General features: G+C 34.7%; 2 protein-coding genes across 2 annotated transcripts; one reads left to right on the top strand and one right to left on the bottom strand.

Moving 5' to 3' along the window:
* The first annotated feature begins 1,194 nt into the window (after nt 1-1,194).
* On the top strand, nt 1,195-4,158 carry LOC110689559 (calcium-dependent protein kinase 24-like). The gene is made up of 8 exons (XM_021866332.1): nt 1,195-1,734; nt 2,006-2,129; nt 2,308-2,451; nt 2,621-2,773; nt 2,922-3,037; nt 3,280-3,447; nt 3,567-3,806; nt 3,895-4,158. The coding sequence occupies exons 1-8, from the start codon at nt 1,195-1,197 to the stop codon at nt 4,033-4,035; spliced, it is 1,626 nt and encodes a 541-aa protein (XP_021722024.1). The 3' UTR covers nt 4,036-4,158.
* Nucleotides 4,159-6,489: 2,331 nt separating this feature from the next.
* On the bottom strand, nt 6,490-7,619 carry LOC110689498. Its single transcript, XM_021866281.1, has 3 exons — nt 7,597-7,619; nt 7,231-7,519; nt 6,490-7,110 (listed from the first exon to the last, which is right to left on the bottom strand). Exons 1-3 carry the CDS (start codon nt 7,617-7,619, stop codon nt 6,490-6,492), a joined length of 933 nt encoding a protein of 310 aa, XP_021721973.1.
* Between the last annotated feature and the right edge of the window lie 11,784 nt (nt 7,620-19,403).

The raw sequence follows: 19,403 nt of genomic DNA, 5'->3' as shown, positions 1-19,403 counted from the left end.
CTGGCTATGAGATAGCTAGGGTTTGAATTATTAGTACGCCGAGATATTTAAAATTTCCTCTCGTGAGAAGAGGTTCTTTTGAATTGATATGTACTCGTTGTTATATGTATTAAGTCTACTTAGGTGTGATTGGTAGTATTAGTCTTTTTGCTGTACAATAGATATATTGGTCATAAGCTAAGGTAATGCATGTGACTAATTGGATCTGATGTATGTAGGAATCAAATTTTAGTAGATTTTGCTACATTACAACACCTATGTAATTGTATGTTGTTATTATGATATTAGTACATTGTATGATTATCCTATTGATACTTTACACGTACAACTATTAAAATTTGTATTGATTGAATAGCCATAACATATTTGTAGGGACAAATCATGCATGCTAAAATATAAACTATTCATGTCCAATACAACGTGCCTTACATGCTTATTGTTACAAATACACAACTTTATTAATTAATATCTTTAATTATTTACCTCAAAGTGATACAAATTATTAACAAATAAAACTATGCAAATATACATTAAAATAAAATGATCATCTTCGTTTTCATGCATAAGCAAAAAATTGATCAAATTGGATTTTGTATGTGTACAAAAATTCAAAATAAATAATGTAAATGATTTGATAATAATATGTTGGAATCACAAAATGATGAAAGGAAGGCGGATTGAAGAAAACTTATTTTTAACAAAAAGAGTCACTAAAGAGGGTATTAAAACGAGTCAAATAAACTTAACAAATATAAAGTGGACAACTATTGTGAGACAAAGTCACAAACAAAAAGATGAGTATGTAACAGCTTTCAAAAAACCAATGTAAAACAACAAAATTCATCATAAAACACCTAACAACATGTAACCAAATTATTGTTAATATCACAAAAATGTCTAAATTCAAACAATTTCCCTAAGAAAAAGGAAGGCTTACAACTTCATATAGATGTCACCAACCATTTACATAAAAAGATATCCTCTCATTTTCTCCTCCATTTTTTTTCTTTTTTTTTTCCTCCTCTTTTTCTTTAATTTCCTTTTCAATTTTATAACCATCACAAAATTTAATTTCTCCATTTTTTCTTCCTCTTTGTCTTCCTTTTAACCTAAATCTATTTCCACCTTCAAAAAGACCTTCAAAAACAAAAGAAAAAAAAAGGTCTTTAAAATTATAGTCAACCTTCCCTTAAAATGGGAGGTTGCATATCAACATTCCCCCCTAATGGATCAAGACACCTTAGGAGAAAAGGCGGTGTCAAGAATGGCTCGAAGAGATCCCGGGGCTTACCGGAGGATGTGCCCAGGAGGAAATCAAGGTCATCAGCCGCCAACTCGAGGCTGATCACCGTGTTAGGAGACTCATGCATAGGGAACAACATAAAACAAAAGTACGCGTTTGGGAAGGAGTTAGGAAGGGGGGAGTTTGGGGTGACCTACCTATGTACGGAGCTTGATACCGGGGAGAACTACGCTTGCAAAACGATATCGAAGAGCAAGCTTAGGACGGAGGTTGACATCGAGGATGTTCGAAGAGAGGTTGAGATAATGAGACATTTTCCTAAGCACCCTAATATTGTTGTCTTTAAAGAGGCTTATGAAGATAAAGAGGCTGTTTATTTGGTCATGGAATTATGTGAAGGTGGTGAGCTTTTTGATAGGATTGTTTCTAGGGGACATTATTGTGAGAGGGCTGCTTCTCAAGTTGTTAGGACTATTTTGCAAGTCCTTAAGGTAATTCGTGTGTGATGAAATAGTCGCATCATTTTTATTATGCACGTATGATAATGTATGTTTATAACATATGTGCGTATTTGATTTTGAAATTTCAATTTTGTAAGTCGTTAAGGTAATTCGTGTGTAATGAAATGCTACCTATGTTTAGAAATAGTTGCATCATTTTTATTATGCACATATGATAATGTATGTTTATAATATATGCTCGCATTTGATTTTGAAATTAAATTTCCAAATTGTAATGAATTGTTTACAATGTTACATTTAGGTTTGCCATGCACATGGAGTCATACACCGGGATCTTAAGCCTGAAAACTTCTTGTTTGCGAACAAAAATGAAAACGCTGCCCTTAAAGCAATTGATTTTGGGCTCTCTATTTTTTTCGAGCCAGGTAATTTTATAAGCATGAATTACAAACACGATATATAATTTAAGAAAAATTGGCCTCATTCAAATATTGTAAAAACTATCTTCATTTGGTTTTCAAACTAAATGTTCTTTTATATACAAAGTACTTTGTATTTCTAACTTTCTATGAATTACTAAGGTATAAATTTAAATGGTTTTAGGTCAGCGATTTAATGAGATTGTGGGAAGTCCATATTACATGGCACCTGAAGTTCTAAGAAGGAACTATGGGCCCGAAATCGATGTATGGAGTGCAGGCGTTATCCTTTACATATTACTTTGTGGAGTTCCTCCCTTTTGGGCAGGTGATTTATTAGCCTCGTATAGATCGATGACAATATAAATCAATAATCATATAATAGTGCATCTAAAACTAGTGATGTGACAACTAAGTCTGGACTGATGTAATTGAAATGATCACGAATTCTTGAGCATATATAGACTAACATGGGTTCAACTTTTATACACGTGCAGAGACTGAAGAAGGAATTGCACAAGCAATTGTAAAAGGAGTGATTGATTTTGATAGAGATCCATGGCCAAGAGTATCTCCACTAGCAAAGGATCTTGTAAAGCATATGCTTGATCAAAATCCTTATAGTCGAATGACTATCGATGAAGTCCTAGGTAAGTCTTTTGAATAGTCTCGTTGAAACGTGATTTCAACTAGTAATGTGACAATTAAATCTAGATGGATGTAGTACATTGAATTGAAAAACTTCAATAATGTATACTAAATCTTTTGATGCTTTTTTCTACACGTTTTGGAATGAAGATCACCCTTGGATGAAAAATGCCAACAACAATGCCGATGTTCCATTAGGCCATAATGTGAGAACAAGGATCAAGCAATTCTCCTTAATGAACAAATTCAAGAAAAAAGTTTTGAGAGTAAGTACTAAAACCCTAGTTTGTATCCTACGTGTTTATGCTATCACTTTGTACAAAGAGAATCAATTACAATAAAAGTCCCGAGGTGGTAAAGGTTTAAGGTTTAGATGATAAAAAGTTTCTACACTAATTGACTCGTGATCCTATGTAATTAGTGTCGTAAACCTAATTATCATCTACCTTAGGCTTAAGATACTTTGAATAGCGCGAAAGAAATATGAGTTTATTTTTGTTAAATGTAGGTGGTAGCGGATACTTTACCTGATGAACAAGTAGAAAAGCTAAGAAGAACGTTTAATATGATGGACACTGATAAGAACGGGAGCTTGAGCTTCGAAGAGCTCAAACAAGGCCTACTTAAGCTTGGACATGTTCTTCCTGATTCCGATGTTCAAATGATCCTAGATGCTGTAAGTTTTTCGTAACATAAATGTTAATCCGTAAATGTTCAAATGATCCTAGATGAAGTAAATGAGCCGCTTATCAAACAAGTCGTAAATTCTGAATGTATACTCTAATTCGTGTATAGGCGGATTTGGATGGGAATGGAACCTTAGATTGTGGAGAATTCTTAACACTATCAATCCACCTCCAAAAGATGGGTGATGACGAACATCTTCAACGCGCTTTCAAGTACTTTGACAAGGATCATAGCGGCTACATTGAGTTTGAAGAGTTAAAAGAAGAGTTGCTTTCAGATGATGCTAATGAAGGTACCAAAAACGAGCAAGTCATACGAGACATTCTGTTCGATGCAGACTTGAATAAGGTAATCTTCCTCCTCATATACACCTAAAAGTTAACTTACGAGGTATTGGCCTAGTGGTAAAGACTGAATTCCTGTGTACGAAATGCAGGATGGTCGAATAGACTACAACGAGTTTAAAGCTATGATGCACAGTGGAATGGATTGGAAGATGTGTTCTCGTCAATACTCAAAGGCCATGTTTAACAAATTGAGCACCAAGTTGTTCAATCATTCTGGGCTATTAAAATGACTTACAGATCTTGTAGTTTGTTAATTTTTGATGATCCCACATTGTATTTTTGGCCTGCTCTTCCACCATACAGGTACATATCAAAGAGGAATAGATTTATGTAGTAAGAAATTGGAGATAATTAATCACGCATTATGGATTTCGTAAAGCTTGTAGTTATCTTATCAACGTTCAGAAGCCGGTCATTCAATAGCCGCTCCAGACCTTGGTATGAATTGATCAAACTCTTAACAAACGCGAAATGAAATAAAAGCATATCCATAAACAAGGGGGAGAGCAATTTACGAACTAACATGATTAAGATAGAGATCAACATATTAGACATAATAATACGATCTGTTCATCAAACAAGGTTCTATGGTAGTAGGCTATAACCCACCTGAGACAGAGTTTTAACAGTTATTTAAACAGATATTTGCAGAAAATTCACAATCGTTCTACACATTAAAACAATGGTGCTGGTGCATATACAAAGTATATATAGTGTGATATTTACCAAAAAAACGTGTATGTGCCATCATGCTGTTACTAATTCTTTTAGCAAGAGTTCGTTTTGAAAAGGGCTACCAACACATCAAGATGTTTGCCCTCAGCTATTGCTGCTCGGCTCTGAATCAAACCAAGATAAAGCGTAGGGAGGAAGATCGGATTATAAGTGTCCCTCCTGTGAATCCCTTGTTGCATTGTTTGCTGCACGGCCCTGCACCTTCTTAAACACAAGCTCTAGCAAGTCTGAAACTAATGAAGCATGCAAATTGCAGTAGCCATACAACTAAACAATTTAAATGAAATGCAGGGAATAAAATGGGAATCATGAAGTTTTTCTGCAGACTGCTGACCAACAGTCTTCATTAGACACTGCTATTCAAACCTATGTTATTGTTGACAGATAAAGATAAGTTAGATAACCCATGCCTTCTCATAATATAAGACTCGAACTGAGCGTGAGCCAGGCAGGCAGCCCATGCAAACTTAGCTCAAATCAATCCGGTTAGGGTCTGGACATAGCTAGAAAATTTTTAAAAGCATATTCAGGAGTTAGGACATGTGAGTATGTGACATTTCATCCCAAACTGAGCCCAACCAGGACCACAGAAGGATTGGACCAGGCCAAGCAGGCCAGTCCCATGTTCTGCTCTATGTAATTGTAGTATTTTGCATGATCAGGGTTCAGGGAGTTGGTAAAACTGCATACATCAATTTGGATGTAATTTCATTGTTGTATTGACCAACATTTTCTCCAAAAATATAAAAATCATCGAAATTGTTAATGATGAATGCACAAGAGCAATGGCATAAATTGACTAAAATATAACATGGGTATCAAGTTGTAAAGCAACATCAATAATCAAGAAGACGAATAAGAAATACCTGGTTATGAGTCAGAAGTTGCAGTATACAAATTCTGGTGCAAATGTAGGGGCAAACACCTAAACACCTGATGAGTGAATGCATCAAATTAGCCAGTTAGGTTTCTCATAAATATGCACATCCTCAACAGATTTAATATAATCCAGCAACTGCTTATAGCTTGAGCTACACACTGACAGAGGAGAGACAGAGAAAGATCAAAATAACTACCACTATCGTATGAACATCATAATCAGTAATTATGTGCAGATTTTTACAGAACGATATATATAGTGTCACACTGTCACCATGGCCAATAGAGGCCAATTATGTTATATACTTGCTATAGTCAAGCTTTCTAGTAATATACAGAGAGATCTAATATTACATCCTTTCTGCAAACTCTACTTTGCAAGTAGTCTTGTAATGCCCTGTTTGGTTACACTTACTACAGCGAACAGCATGCTTCTCCCGGTTTATATCATTGGTACAAATTCTCTTTTTTTCGGGCCTTCCTGGAGGGCGACGGAACTTGGGTGGTCGGACAACTTGAATCTCTTCGTTTACCAGAATCTGGCCAGGTCTTTTCAATTCAATTTTCCTGGGGATAGGGTGCAATTTGGGCATATATGTCTCCCGAAAGCTCTCAACAGTAAAATACTTTACTACGAAAGCATATGGATCTTTTTTGCAAGAACGAAGTGCTGCAACTGCATGGGAACATGGGATTCCATATAGCTGCCAATACCGACATGAACAACAATGAGTTCCAATATTTACAATATCTGATCGGTCAGCTGATATGACTTCAAATTCAAATTCATCAGACTGAAGGGCTTGGTAAGAGGACGCCAAGTTAACGGCTTCTTCCAACTGTTTTTCAGCATAGGGGGCTAAAACTGATGTCCATGACTTACTCTTAGAACGTCGCTCTTCAAACATGGTTGTCAGTTTACTGTAAATCTTCTCAATCACCTGGATAACAGGCAGTTCGCATGCTTCTGTAATCCATTTATTGAATTCCTCAACATTTGAGGAAAAATGTCCATATCTTTTCCCATCAAAATACAAAAGTGCCCAACTCTGAGGAGGATACTCTTGCAACTATTTGGTTGCTTCAGTAGACATGTCCTCAATTTCTGCCAACTTTTCTTTAAAAGTAAGTATACTGGTTGCATAAGCAGCTTGCCAGAGAAGATGGACAAGTCTGGAATTTTTGAACTCCTTGCCAATACTTTCAGTCAAGTGACGCATGCAAACAGCATGAGATGAGCTAGGGAACTTTCGATTTAAAGCATCTACTATACCCTTTGATCCATCTGACAAAAACGTAAATTGTGGCATACTCTGAGTAATCATCTCTAGCGCTTTATGTAACTCTGACAAGAACCACATCCAGCTCTCATCATTATCCATATCAACAACAGCAAAAGCAAGGGGGAACAGCCCGCCATCAGCGTCAAAAGAAGTGGCTGCCAATAGGGTCCCAAGATATTTGCTCTTAAGTTGTAACCCACCAAGCCCTACTATGGGTAAGCAACCATTCAGGAACCCATAAATGGATGCATAATAAGAAACAAAGAGACGTTGAAACTGATTATCTGCACAAGCAGTATAAACCTCAGCAACAGTTCCAGGATTTGATTTTTTTATCTGATCGCAGAAGGAAGGAAGAAGGCAATATCCCTCCTCAGAAGAGCCATAAATTGCTTCAAGTCCCCGTTCCTAAGCACGCCAAGCTTGCTTGTAAGGTATTGTTATCCCATATTGTTTTTCAATGTCATGTGATATATCTTTTGGCTTGTAATTTATATTATCCCGCAGACGCTCCTCTATGAAACGCACAATCCAATCAATAGAAGCCTGATGATGCCCGTTCTGAGCATTGCAGCCACACGTATGTGTAGGTTCCAAACTTCGTATAGTGAACTTGGAGGAATTCGAAATCTTTACAGCACGGATACGCCATGGACAATCTCCAATAGAACATTTTGCAATATAACGAATTAAATCACTTTTGATTACACGTAGCTCAAAGTGCTGTGCAATAGCAGCCTCTTTAATTGCATTTCGGAAAGCCTTGACATCAGGAAACTCCTGACCAATGAAAATCTTGTGTTCTTCCATGGAATTCCTAGAAGACAAACCATGTCACAATGACAATAGGCCAGCAAGAAGATCACCTATTAGAGTAACAACTAACAAGGATACCGAAGCAGCTCCCATTTATCCATTACTGAATCAGCATTAAGACCTTCAACTTGAAACTGGAAAAAAGAGATTTGGCAGACGAGTTTCTGTAGAATTTAATAACTTTGCACATGGATAAGGCTCTCAAAGTAATAATTTTAAACTGGCAACAAAACTACAACAACAACAACAACAACAACCCTATACAAAATGATTCAAAAGATGGGTACTTGTTGAATGGAGAATTAGACACCAGTCAAAAGCTGATAAACTAAATGCAAGAGACCCACAAAACCTATTGCAGCACTCAGAAACCCAGCCTAAACTTTGGTGTTGTCCTTGAAAAAAGTATATCACAACATTGTTTGGTCCTCAATAATTGGAAGAATTGTAGCAAGTTACAACTTACAAGACACGATTTTATTACCCAAGAGATGCATTAACTCATCATAATACTCATACACTTCATATTAGCTCATATTCCCCAAGTCTAACCCTTATAATCCAAATAGAAATTGCAATTTGTACTTCATACAAGATCCAAATTCCAAATTATGAGAAATTCTACGACTTCATCAAACTGGTCCCAACTCACAATTCAAAGTACCCCCTCCTTACATTTTAACTAACAAACCCGTAGAGCACTGTTGTGTGAAGTTGAAGTCGACTCATTTTCTAAATCACTTATGAACGGTAAGTTGAAAGCCAATTCCAAATCATACTTTTTTTTCAAACTAATCATCAAAAATTCAAAATTCAACCAGCTCCTAGACAAATTAACACAATTATGCATGATCCTCAGAGAATATAAAAACTGTGACAGTCAACAAGACAAACTGCTACAAAACCCATAGTACTATACCAAGGTATGTGGACTGGCTCTTCAAGCTCAAACCTCAAGAACCCAAACACGATGGATAATCTAAATTAGAACGACAAGATAACAGCATTTAGAAGATTCATTCATCCCCAAATCAGAAACACCTGATTAAAATTTAAATCAAATTTGTTATCATCACTTACATTAATCGAGCACCCAAAAATTTATTTAACCAATAGCAATGATCAAAACATGTAAGAGAGCAAATTTACTTCCATAAACACATATAATTAAGCTTAATTATCTGGAACTCAAATAGGGTCACACCCTTAAAGATTAAAACACCTATATCCAAATCTCATACCTAAATTGCAGGTAAAAAAATTATCTTTTTTGGGTAAAAATTGAATTCGGACATTTGTGGTATTCCCCAATTTCAAAATTACAAGTCTAAATCAATCACTTCCGTCGCTAAATACTATAGGAGACCCAAGAAAAAGGACCAAATTTTATGAAAATGATTAATGCCCAATTTAATTAAAGATCCGAATTTCAAAAAACTTGGAACAAAATTAGTGTCAAATGGAAGGAAAAATTAATTCGCAGAAAATGGAAGGAAAAATTAATTCGCAGAATTAAGGAAGGGAAATAAAGAACGAACCTTAAAACAGTCGAAGTTGCAGATGATGGGAAGAGCAGGCGGTTGTCCAGTGTGACAACGACGACGTAACGACACTAACGAGTGCCTTGCTCTGATGGTGTTCAATTTTATTTATTTATTTATTTTTATTTTTTTTGTATGTAAGAATGAGAGTTTGGTAATAGAGCTTAAAATTAGAAATACCAATTCAAATATTTGTGTCGGATTTGGTGAGATCCATGGGGTGGGTTTATTTTTTGATAGGCGGGTTAGGGATATTTTATTTTATTTTAATTTTTAAGGGAAACAAAGCATATGAAAATATTTAAAACGGCTAGTATGATTAAAATATTGCATTCATAAAAGTCAAATTTTGAATTTGATTTTTTGTTAATCCAGCTAGATTTTAACACCTCTTGTTTGGATAAAACTCATAAAAAGAGTAACTAATGAGAATTTTAATAATTTATTTAAAAAATTAATAAGAATAATGTCTTGTTTGGTAGGTAATGGCTCTTACCCTTTTCTTTTAATGCAACACTTTCATTGGAGAGAGTTTTATATTATACAGAATATAGATAGTAGGAATACCTTATGTAAAAGTAATGGATGTGAAGAAAAAAAAAATTACGAGTAAATAAAATGTAGGTGGGGTAAAATTACAGAAGTGGAGATCATGTGAGGTGAGAGATATAATATAATACGGAGTAATATGAAGTGTTTCTACGTAATTTAAGGTAGTGTTGCATTTAATAAAAAAAAAAAACCAAAAACGACCGATTATGAAATTAAAATGATCAAAATGAAGTGATGAACTATGAGTATTGAGTACCAATATGGCAATAATTTCTTCCTTTTGTTGATGACTTTTTTTTTTATTATTATTTTTTTTAATTCTTAAATTTTGAACTCTTATTAAAAGTGTGCTAACTTGTTATTACGAAAATTTCACCATATACCACTGAGTTAAAGCTTAATTCACCATATACCATCGAAAACTTTCTAATATATCATATACCATTCAGTTTAACAACAATGTCACAACATGCCATTAATGACTAACGGACATCAATACCGTTAGTCATTAAGGTTAATAAGGCCACGTGGCAACATATAATTGGTTCCATTTTGAAATTATTTAATTTTAAAATAATTATATAATTAATTATAAAAAATTAAAAAAAAAAGTAACAAAACCAAGCCACCCATGTCCCTCCAGCCAGCCACCACTAGCCGGCGCAAAACTCGACCATAAACCCTGCGCTGCCGCCTAATCCGACGCACTGGCCCGAAATTGACGAGAAACCCCGCCAGCGCTACTCCCTTACTCTTGAACCACTAATGAATTCCTACGAAAACAATCGAACCACCAGCCAGGAAACAACCCATCTCCTTCACAAACCCTCCCCTAACCACCTGTCGGCGCCCAAACCCCCCTCCGGGCACCGACAAATCAATTTCTCCCTTCTCGATGCTATCTCCACCCCAAACCACCACGTATGTCGAAACCCTAAAACCAAATCTAGGGTTTCGATTTTGGTGTTTTAGGGTTTCGGGGTGGTCGTTTTTGGCAAGTTAGGCGGCAACGACGTGTGGGAGAGGATTTAGGCTGTCGCGCGAAGGTGGTGGATGGAGATTTCGGGAGGGAGAGGGGAATTCGTAGGGTGGTGTTGGGGAATTCGTAGGGTGGTGTTGGGGAATTCGGAAAGGAGAGGGGAATTCGCAAATGGTGGCTCGCTAGGAATTCGGGAGGGTAGGGGAATTCGCAGGTAGTGGCCGACTGGGAATTCGGGAAGGAGAGGTGGTTGGGGTGGAGACTTTTGCCGGCGGGGGAGGGGGATGGTCGTCGGCCACCTGGGGGTGGGGTTAGGGCTGGGCTGGTGGCGACAGTGGCTAATTAAGTTGGTGGTTTTTTTTTTAAAAAAAATAATTTCTCTAAAGTTAGTTAATTAATTAAATAATATTAATATAACCAATTATAAGTTGTCATGTGGCACAATTAACGTTAATGACTAACGGCGTTAACAGAAAAGGTATGTTGTGACATTGTTGTTAAACTGTATGGTATATGGTGTATTAAAAAGGTTTCGATGGTATATGGTGAATTAAGGTTTAATTCAATGGTATATGGTGAAATTTCCGTTGTTATTAGTAATTTGAAATAGACGTAATAAACGAAGTATACATATTTATTAAGATACACTTGTCATTCATAGATGGTATATAGATCATGGCCTCCATGTTTTTGTTATCTTTAATTATTTTTCATTTGTGAAAAAAAATTTGCTTATGTATTCATAACTTCATGTATCATGGCCACCATGTTCTAAGCTCAGTAAATTTTATAGGGCATACATCAACTTCCTTTACTTAAAATGAAATAAATATAGACTAAATTAATATATTTACTCCATTTATTAATTTCAGATGAGGAGAAGGCCGGCAGGGAATTCAGGAAAACAATACATATGCAAATATTAGATGATCTGAAGACAAACTGAATAACTTTTGTTAAAAAGTGATAGTTATTTTAGATAATGACATATAATTAAAGTATAAAGTTAGATCATTATCATCATATTATTAATTATTAATTTGATAAAACATAAAGTACTTAATAACTTAATTTATATTAAACCATTCTTTTGAATATATAGTTTGGCCTTTCCCACTAACAAATTTGTCATTTGTCTCCTGGAAATTGTTCATCATTGCTGAAAATTCTCATTGTTGACCCACTCAATTATTCTGGAAATTGTTATGTTTTGATCTTGTTGAAAGTTCTCTCTTTTGGACTTTAGAGGCAAAAGTGACACTTATTATACTTTGATCATTTCTAAACTTTTTATTAACATCATCATATTATTATTATTAACAAGTCAATAAACTTTTTCGAGCTCGATATTTAATTTTAGTGTATATATATGCATAATGTAGCACTTGTTCAGATTTGAGCGCCCCTTCATTGTGGCTCCAAAAAGATGAAAAAGTTTACCTACCACTTAAAAACATAAATTTAAAAAAAAAAAAAAAAATACAGTCTGAAAAAATTTCCTGAAACCTTTACAGTTGAATATCCAAGCTGTTCTTGAGCATCCAGTATAATGCAATAATCAAACAAAAAAAAAAGTCTTGGCAGATATTTTAGAAGTTCGATCGATGGTCTATTTGAAGGGAAGCTAATGCTGCTGCTGCTGCTGTTGTTTGGTGGTGAAATTTGCTGATACAAAAAAAAAAAAAAAAAAGTCAGGTTCTTTCTTTGTAGAAGTTCTTTGTTGGTTTAAATTCCTTTGTTCTGAACTTGAATTTGTTGTTACTATTCATCACAATCAGATAAATAAAAAATAGAAAAAAAAAAGAAGATAAAAAACATAGATTAGAAGGGAAAATACAAAAAGAAAGATAAAATATTATGGTAGTTATTGAAAGAGCACGCTCATCCACTTCCTCAAGTACTTCTTCGAGGAAGGAGAAGCAAGGTCCAAGTTGTGAAAAAGAGAGTCATGAACTTCCTAAGAGGAAACTAATTCGAAAAACGAGCTCAATATCTTCCCCTTCTACTCCCTCTAAGAAGGAGAAAAAAAGTGGGAGTTGTCTGAAGGACACTCATGAACTTCTCAAGGGGAAACTTGCTCCAAGAGCAAACTCATTTTCTTCCCCTTTGTCTCCTTCTAAAAGAAAGGGAAAACAGAACATGAGTGGCCAAAAGGATGTCAACAATGAGCCCCCCAAGGAGAAACTTGTTCGAAAGGCTAGCTCGCTATCTTCCTCTTCCAATTCTTCAATGAGGGAGCAGAGGAGCCTGAGCACTAGTATTCCTGAGAAAAACAGAAAGAGCACTGCGTTGATTAAGTCAAGAATCAAGGAGTTAGGCCCTATCTGCAAAAGGAGAAAGGAAATTCTGAGTTCCATTAAATTGGAAGAGGATATTGATGTGTATCTCGATAAACAGATCGAGGATGAAGGGAAGGCCAACCCTGATGATTGCTTGTGGTTATCATCAGGTAGCATGTCTCCTCAAGAGTTTGGTCTCTTCATGAGTGCACTTGATCCATCTCTTGATGAATGGGTGCTCTCTTTTCTTCCTAGATCATCAAGGACACCCAAGGCTTTTGATGGGTCAAAGGTGATAAATCCTGTATGTGAAGCTAATTTATTGGGGAGAGTAGAGAAAGAGGAGGTGACACATGAGGCAGATGGATCAGCTCTAGAATGTTCACAAAGCATCGACTCTTCTTGTTCTTCTTCGCTTGCTTTGAGCACCAGCAACAACTCTTCATTCTGGAATATGGATAGAACCGGTGTTTGGGTGTCTTTGATCAATCTTGATGTGGAAGATTCCAAGTTCATTTCAGATGTGGACTCACAAATGGATGAATTGGAGTCTAACTTTCCTAGTCCAAATTATGAGTCCAACTGGGATTCTTATTTTTCTGATGTTGGAGTTTCTTCATCTGCTAAATCTACAACACAGGAGAGTACTTCCCAGAGTGAGTGGTCTTCAGACCTTCTGTCTGACTCCATGGATTGGGAAATGGAATCTGATGATCCGATATTTTGGCCTTATGGGGTGGATTGTGACTGGGATCAGAAAGATTTGGATTCTTTTTCAGTGTCACCTCGCAAAGGGGTATACAAGATAAGGTTCAAGTCAGGAGAAGACAGCTCTGTTACTCCTGATTCTATCAGGTTCCGGCTTCAAGGTAGGAATGGAAAGAGGATTGTTTTCATGTCAGGTTTAAGTGCATCAAAGATAATTGCTTTTAAGAAGGGATGTCGAAAGAATGCTACTGCTGCTGCTGCTGGTGCCACAAAGGGGAAAAGATGCTCGAAGATTGGTAAAAGAGCTAACCGTTTCAAGAGAAGGGTCCCACCAATCCTTGAGGATGATCTTGAAGGCATATCTCCAAAAGAAACACCAAAAGAATCCTTAAAGAAGGGTAGCAATTCTTCTGACATGGATCTCTCAGAGTGTACTGATGATTGGGGTGATGAGATGGACAATGATGGTCCACTTTTTTGGCCAACTGATCAGAAAACTGCCGACTGGGATGTGACATGGGATTCTTTCAACATATCACCCCGAAAGAATACACAATTGAACACTGATCTGAGCTCTCCAAAAGGCGGTTTTGCAATTTCAAGTTCTGTCAGACTGAAATTCTGTCCTAAGAAGGTGAAATCTAAGGTAGTGCCCAGCACAAAATCTAGTTTAGGCACATCAAAGAGTTTCAAGTTTAAATCCATCTCCCAGAAGACTAATGTTGCTGCTGGTGGTAGAAGCTTGGTGGTTATCATCCCTGGGAAAAGAAGATCCATGTTTAAATCTTCAAATATGTTTTTTAAGCATGGAAGTCATGGTAAGAAGAAAAAGGATATGCCTCTGAAAGTTGGTAAATCAGTAGAAGAGTTCATAAGATTGGTATCTATTATTGGTATGAACAAGATGTTCCCTGGTAATGAACTAGCTTCAGAAAATCTTCCAATTGAAACCCTTGTAGGCCTTGGCGAGTTTGACGGGCACGAGGGTGTTGATATGGAGTTTGAAGATGACTTCTTACTTGAGGAATGCACGAAAGTTTGAAAACGCATTGTTTTCGCAGATGGAAGTAGAGCTTTGGTTAGTTCATGAAATGGCTTGAGTTCTTGCTGCCACATTTATCATTTTGTACTTTTATTTTTGCAATGTTGTTTGTTATGATCAGGCTTCAGCATACATATAGTGTGAGGATAAGAACAAAAAAGGGGGAAAAAACAGAAAAGAAAAGAAAAAAAAGAGTGACATTTCAGATACTGGTGTAAAAACTCTGATGTTTTCTTGAACTGAGTACCAATAAAATTTGGAGAAAGAAAAAAAAAAAAAGAAGAAAATGTTTGAGAAAAGGAGCTTGTTGTTTTCTGTCTCAGCCCTCCATCAAACCCAGCTTAACTTCCTCATTAATGAGTAAAAAAAAGAAAATAAATCTATCTGAAAGTAACTGCACTCAGCAGAACACGTAGATTGTCATTGAAGATTATATAAAGCCTATGTAGGAGTTGAACCTACATCATTGTGCTGCTAAACGCTACACAACGCTCTGCCATGCTGAGCTAATAGGCTAAAAAATGGTCACAGTCATACTGACAGAAAATTTCTAACCTGTTATTATTGTAACAGAACAAATAGAACAACAGCAAAAGTATACTTATAAGGACAATATTAGGATGTAGATAAATCATGAAGGACATTAAAACTTGAACAAAGGAAGATGCTAAAGACTTGATACATGTTTTATTGAAATAGTATCAAATGCCATGATCACATTCAAATAGCTTTTACTCTCATAGCCCATCTTATGACCTGAGAATTTTCCAAACACCGTGAACTCGTAACACACTAGTGCCATACACAATACAATGATCATAAACCAATACTGAATGTAACTTACTGAAAGTTTTATATTCTTACACATTAATCCTGTAAAATCATGTTTCATAAATCCTGAACTCATCAAGCAAAATAGGCACACCAAGTCTTTGAACAAAATGATAGACTACTCAATCCCTCTTAGCTAACACACACCATAAACTAAGGTTAACCTAATTGGATTGGAATTGGTGGAAATTTGGATTGGACCAACTCAAAATCGAAAACCCGAATCTTATTTCGGATTACACTGAACTAGACTTGGGCCAAATCCAAACCGAAAACCGGACTTTCACTCTTAATTCTATTACCAGAGTTATAGCATTCCAGAACAGGGCTACTGCACTACTTTGATATACATTCCAAAAAAAAATTGCCTAATTCACACACCAGACGAATTTCAAATACTTGTAGTATCAATGTACTACAATTCAATCAATTGTTTCAAGCAGCTTGAAGAAAAATGGAATTTTGTCAGACCAATCAGAATTTCAAAAATGGAAATAATAAGTTAATAATCAAAGCTCATAAATTGGTTTCGAATATTAGATTGTTGAACAAAATTAAGGATGAATAACGCAAAATTGGTAAAAATTATAAACCCTAGACCAAAAATTGGAAAGGATCATCAAAGGAATACCTTAATTGTGGAGATCTTATTCTTCAATTGATAAAGAGAAGGCGAAATTGCATAGGAAGCATTTAAATTTAGTGAAGATAAATTAATTGTCTCCGAAATTTATGTTCTTCACTCTTGAGAGCCTGAGAAGAGATGAAGAACTTATAGTTGACTTTTTGTGTTGACTATTGAGGAAGATTATTTTTTTTCTTTCTTTTGACAAGGACTATTGAGGAAGTTGAAAATTACTTCTATATTTTTATTTTATTTTTTCAATAGAAGGTAGTTAGGTAGAGCAACAGTTGGGCATGGGCCAGCCACATTATGAAATTAGGCGAACCTGAGCTGGTTATCAGCTAATTATCTATCCCTAGACTCTAGAGTAGGGAGCTCTACCTACATCCCTACGATTATCTATCCCTAAACTCTAGAGTAGGGAGCTCTACCTACATCCCTACGATTAATCCCTTCTCCTACCTTCATTCCCACTGCACACTAACTGATTTTACACCCTACATAAGAAAAAATAAATCAAAGCCTTCATTTGCATTTTCTCTCTCCTTACCGATTTCTTAGCTATTGTCTCTCTCCTCACCCATTTGCCATTTTCTCCCTCCTTACCCATTTCCTAGTCATTTTCTCTCTAAAAAAAGCTTTAATGGAAATTTTTTTACAAAATTATCACAAGAATTTGTTTAATCACTTCAAAATTCATCAAAACAAAGGCGAAATTCAAAGAGTAAGTTATTTTGTTTAAGTTTGGAACGAAAAAGAGTATAAACTCTAGGTTTTGCTAAAATTTTTGTTGCGATTGTATTTCAAGTACATAATTGAAAAATCAACCATGGAAAATGTATCAATGTAAGTATAATACTATAGTTCTAGTAATTTTTGTTCAAAACTAGTTAATTAAACCAATACATTCTTTATTTTTATTTTTTTATTTTTTTTTTGCATAAAGATTTAAATAATTTCAAAGAAGAAAAACAAAGATTCTGGAAAAATGTAAGTATTAATACATTTAATTCGTAGTGATTTTTTATTATTATTATTATTTTTTTTTTTATGAATGTTCATTTCTACTTTGATAAATGTTCATTTATATATTAGTATACTATCATTAACATATTAATAGATAAATAATATAAATGTTCATTTATATATAAAAGTTTATTTATATATAAATATTCACTCATATATTAGTACATAGTCATTCACATAATAATATTCATTCTTTATCATAGTTTGGAGTGGGAAAATATTTTGATAAATGTTTATTATTATTTTCATAGATGTTCAATCACATAATAGTGTATGGTCATTCACAATTTCACATACTAGCATCCAATTATTAAAATTTTGATAAATGTTCATGTTTTTGTCATCTTCTTCAAATATTCCATGTTCGTTTCAATTTTAAATTTCAAAATCTCTTTTCTCATATAGATATATAGTCAATCACATATTCATAACTTCAAAGTGTTTATTTACGTATATATTTTATGTATATGTTCATCGATTATTATATTTCATGATCATTTTCAAACTAATATATGTTCATGTATATATCAATAGATGTTCATTTCCATATTGAATAATGTAGATATGTTCATTTATGTATTGATAGTTGTTCATTATCATATTAATAGATGATCATTTATTATATATATGTTCATTTATATTCTAATAGATGTTACTTTTCACACCGATCATGCTTTATACTCATCCATACATGTTTATATTCATAAACACAATATTTTTTTTATTGGTTTAAAAAGAATCTTGCATATAGTAAGTTAGATCACACAATAGCAATCAAAGAAAAAAGAAAGACGGCAAAAAGAAGGAAACCGAAAAGGCATGGAGTCGCCAAGCAACATGAACCAATATCACAAGCTTGAATTTTTTATTTGGATCAAGAAGTTTATTGTGTTTGATTTTTTTTTTTTTGATAATCTTATTGTGTTTGATAATATATGTGGAATTGTATTGTACATTATTTTAATATCCAATTGTTCAATTTTTGGTGGTATGCAATTTCATTTGATTTTATTAAGAAGGATATGAACTTTTTCTTTTTTCCTTGAGTACTACTATAAATAGTCATCTAGAAACACAAATACAAAAATATAATAAGTTGAATATTTTATCATGTCGTATTAGCATAATTAAACAATTAATAATTATTCTAAAGAAATGAACATTTAATAATACATAAGTGAACTTTGCATTGATGAAAATGAACATTTTATAGGTGATTTGAAACTGAAAAAAACAACCAAAATGACGTCATTAGGAAGGAGTAGGGGTGCAGGCAGCTCTGCCTACCTCGGAGTGTAGGCAAAAATTTGTAGGTTATCAGCTAGTCGTCAAATCGGGCAGGGTGAGCAATGGGTTGTGCATGAATATTAAAATGCACTGAACTGAATTGAACTGAATTGAGCTGAACTGAACTGAACTGAGCTGAAATGAACTGAATTGAATATTTTATAAGAGAAAGAAATTAGGAGTTGAGCTGAGCTGAACTGAACTGAATTGAGCTGAGCTGAACTGAACTGAATTTCAACGTAAGAGAACATGCCCTAACTGTTATGCCTAGGCACAACATAATACGTAGTATATAGTATATGGGTTGTGCAATTGTGTTGTGTTTGACTCGTTTGTAGAAGATTAACATGTTTCAAACACGACATCTAGAGTAACTTTTTTGAACCTATTTAGGTCTCTAGGCATGACCTATGAAATTACAAAGTCTGATAGTCTAACACTCGAACGTGTGGTGTTATGAGAAACCCACCACCTATAATTATTTTCATCATTAATGACGATAACAATGACCAATGTACTTATTATGAAGTAGTATTTTAAGACACATGTTGTAACAATAGGAGGTCTAAAGTTTTCCAAGTATTCGAAAAATCGAAAATAATTACATTCACTCCCCTCAATTTGTGGTCATGTGTGACAATAACATGCACCATTTTCCCCACATTCATGATATAATAATAAAACTACAAAAGTAATAAAACACAAAGCATAGTACTTAGTATGAAAATGATAAAATTGCACCTCCAAAGTCCAACCTGCCCACCCCCCTAATGACAAAGTGACAGCCTCATCCCCCAACAACCTGCCGCTGCTCCTCTTCCAGATTTTACTCCCACTTTCTCTCTAATCTAATCATATTTATATTTAATCAAGAATTTAATTAAACTACTGTACTATACGTCTATATTACTCCCACTAACCATATTATATACGTCAATACATAGTTAGCAACAAAACTATATAAGTATGGTTTCAATGAATATAATAATATAGAAGGAAGTTATATTATGGTATT

Source organism: Chenopodium quinoa, unplaced genomic scaffold (assembly GCF_001683475.1).
Source record: "Chenopodium quinoa cultivar QQ74 unplaced genomic scaffold, ASM168347v1, whole genome shotgun sequence".
NCBI classification, from domain to species: Eukaryota; Viridiplantae; Streptophyta; class Magnoliopsida; order Caryophyllales; family Amaranthaceae; genus Chenopodium; species Chenopodium quinoa.
This window is presented reverse-complemented; position numbering and strand designations above follow the sequence as displayed.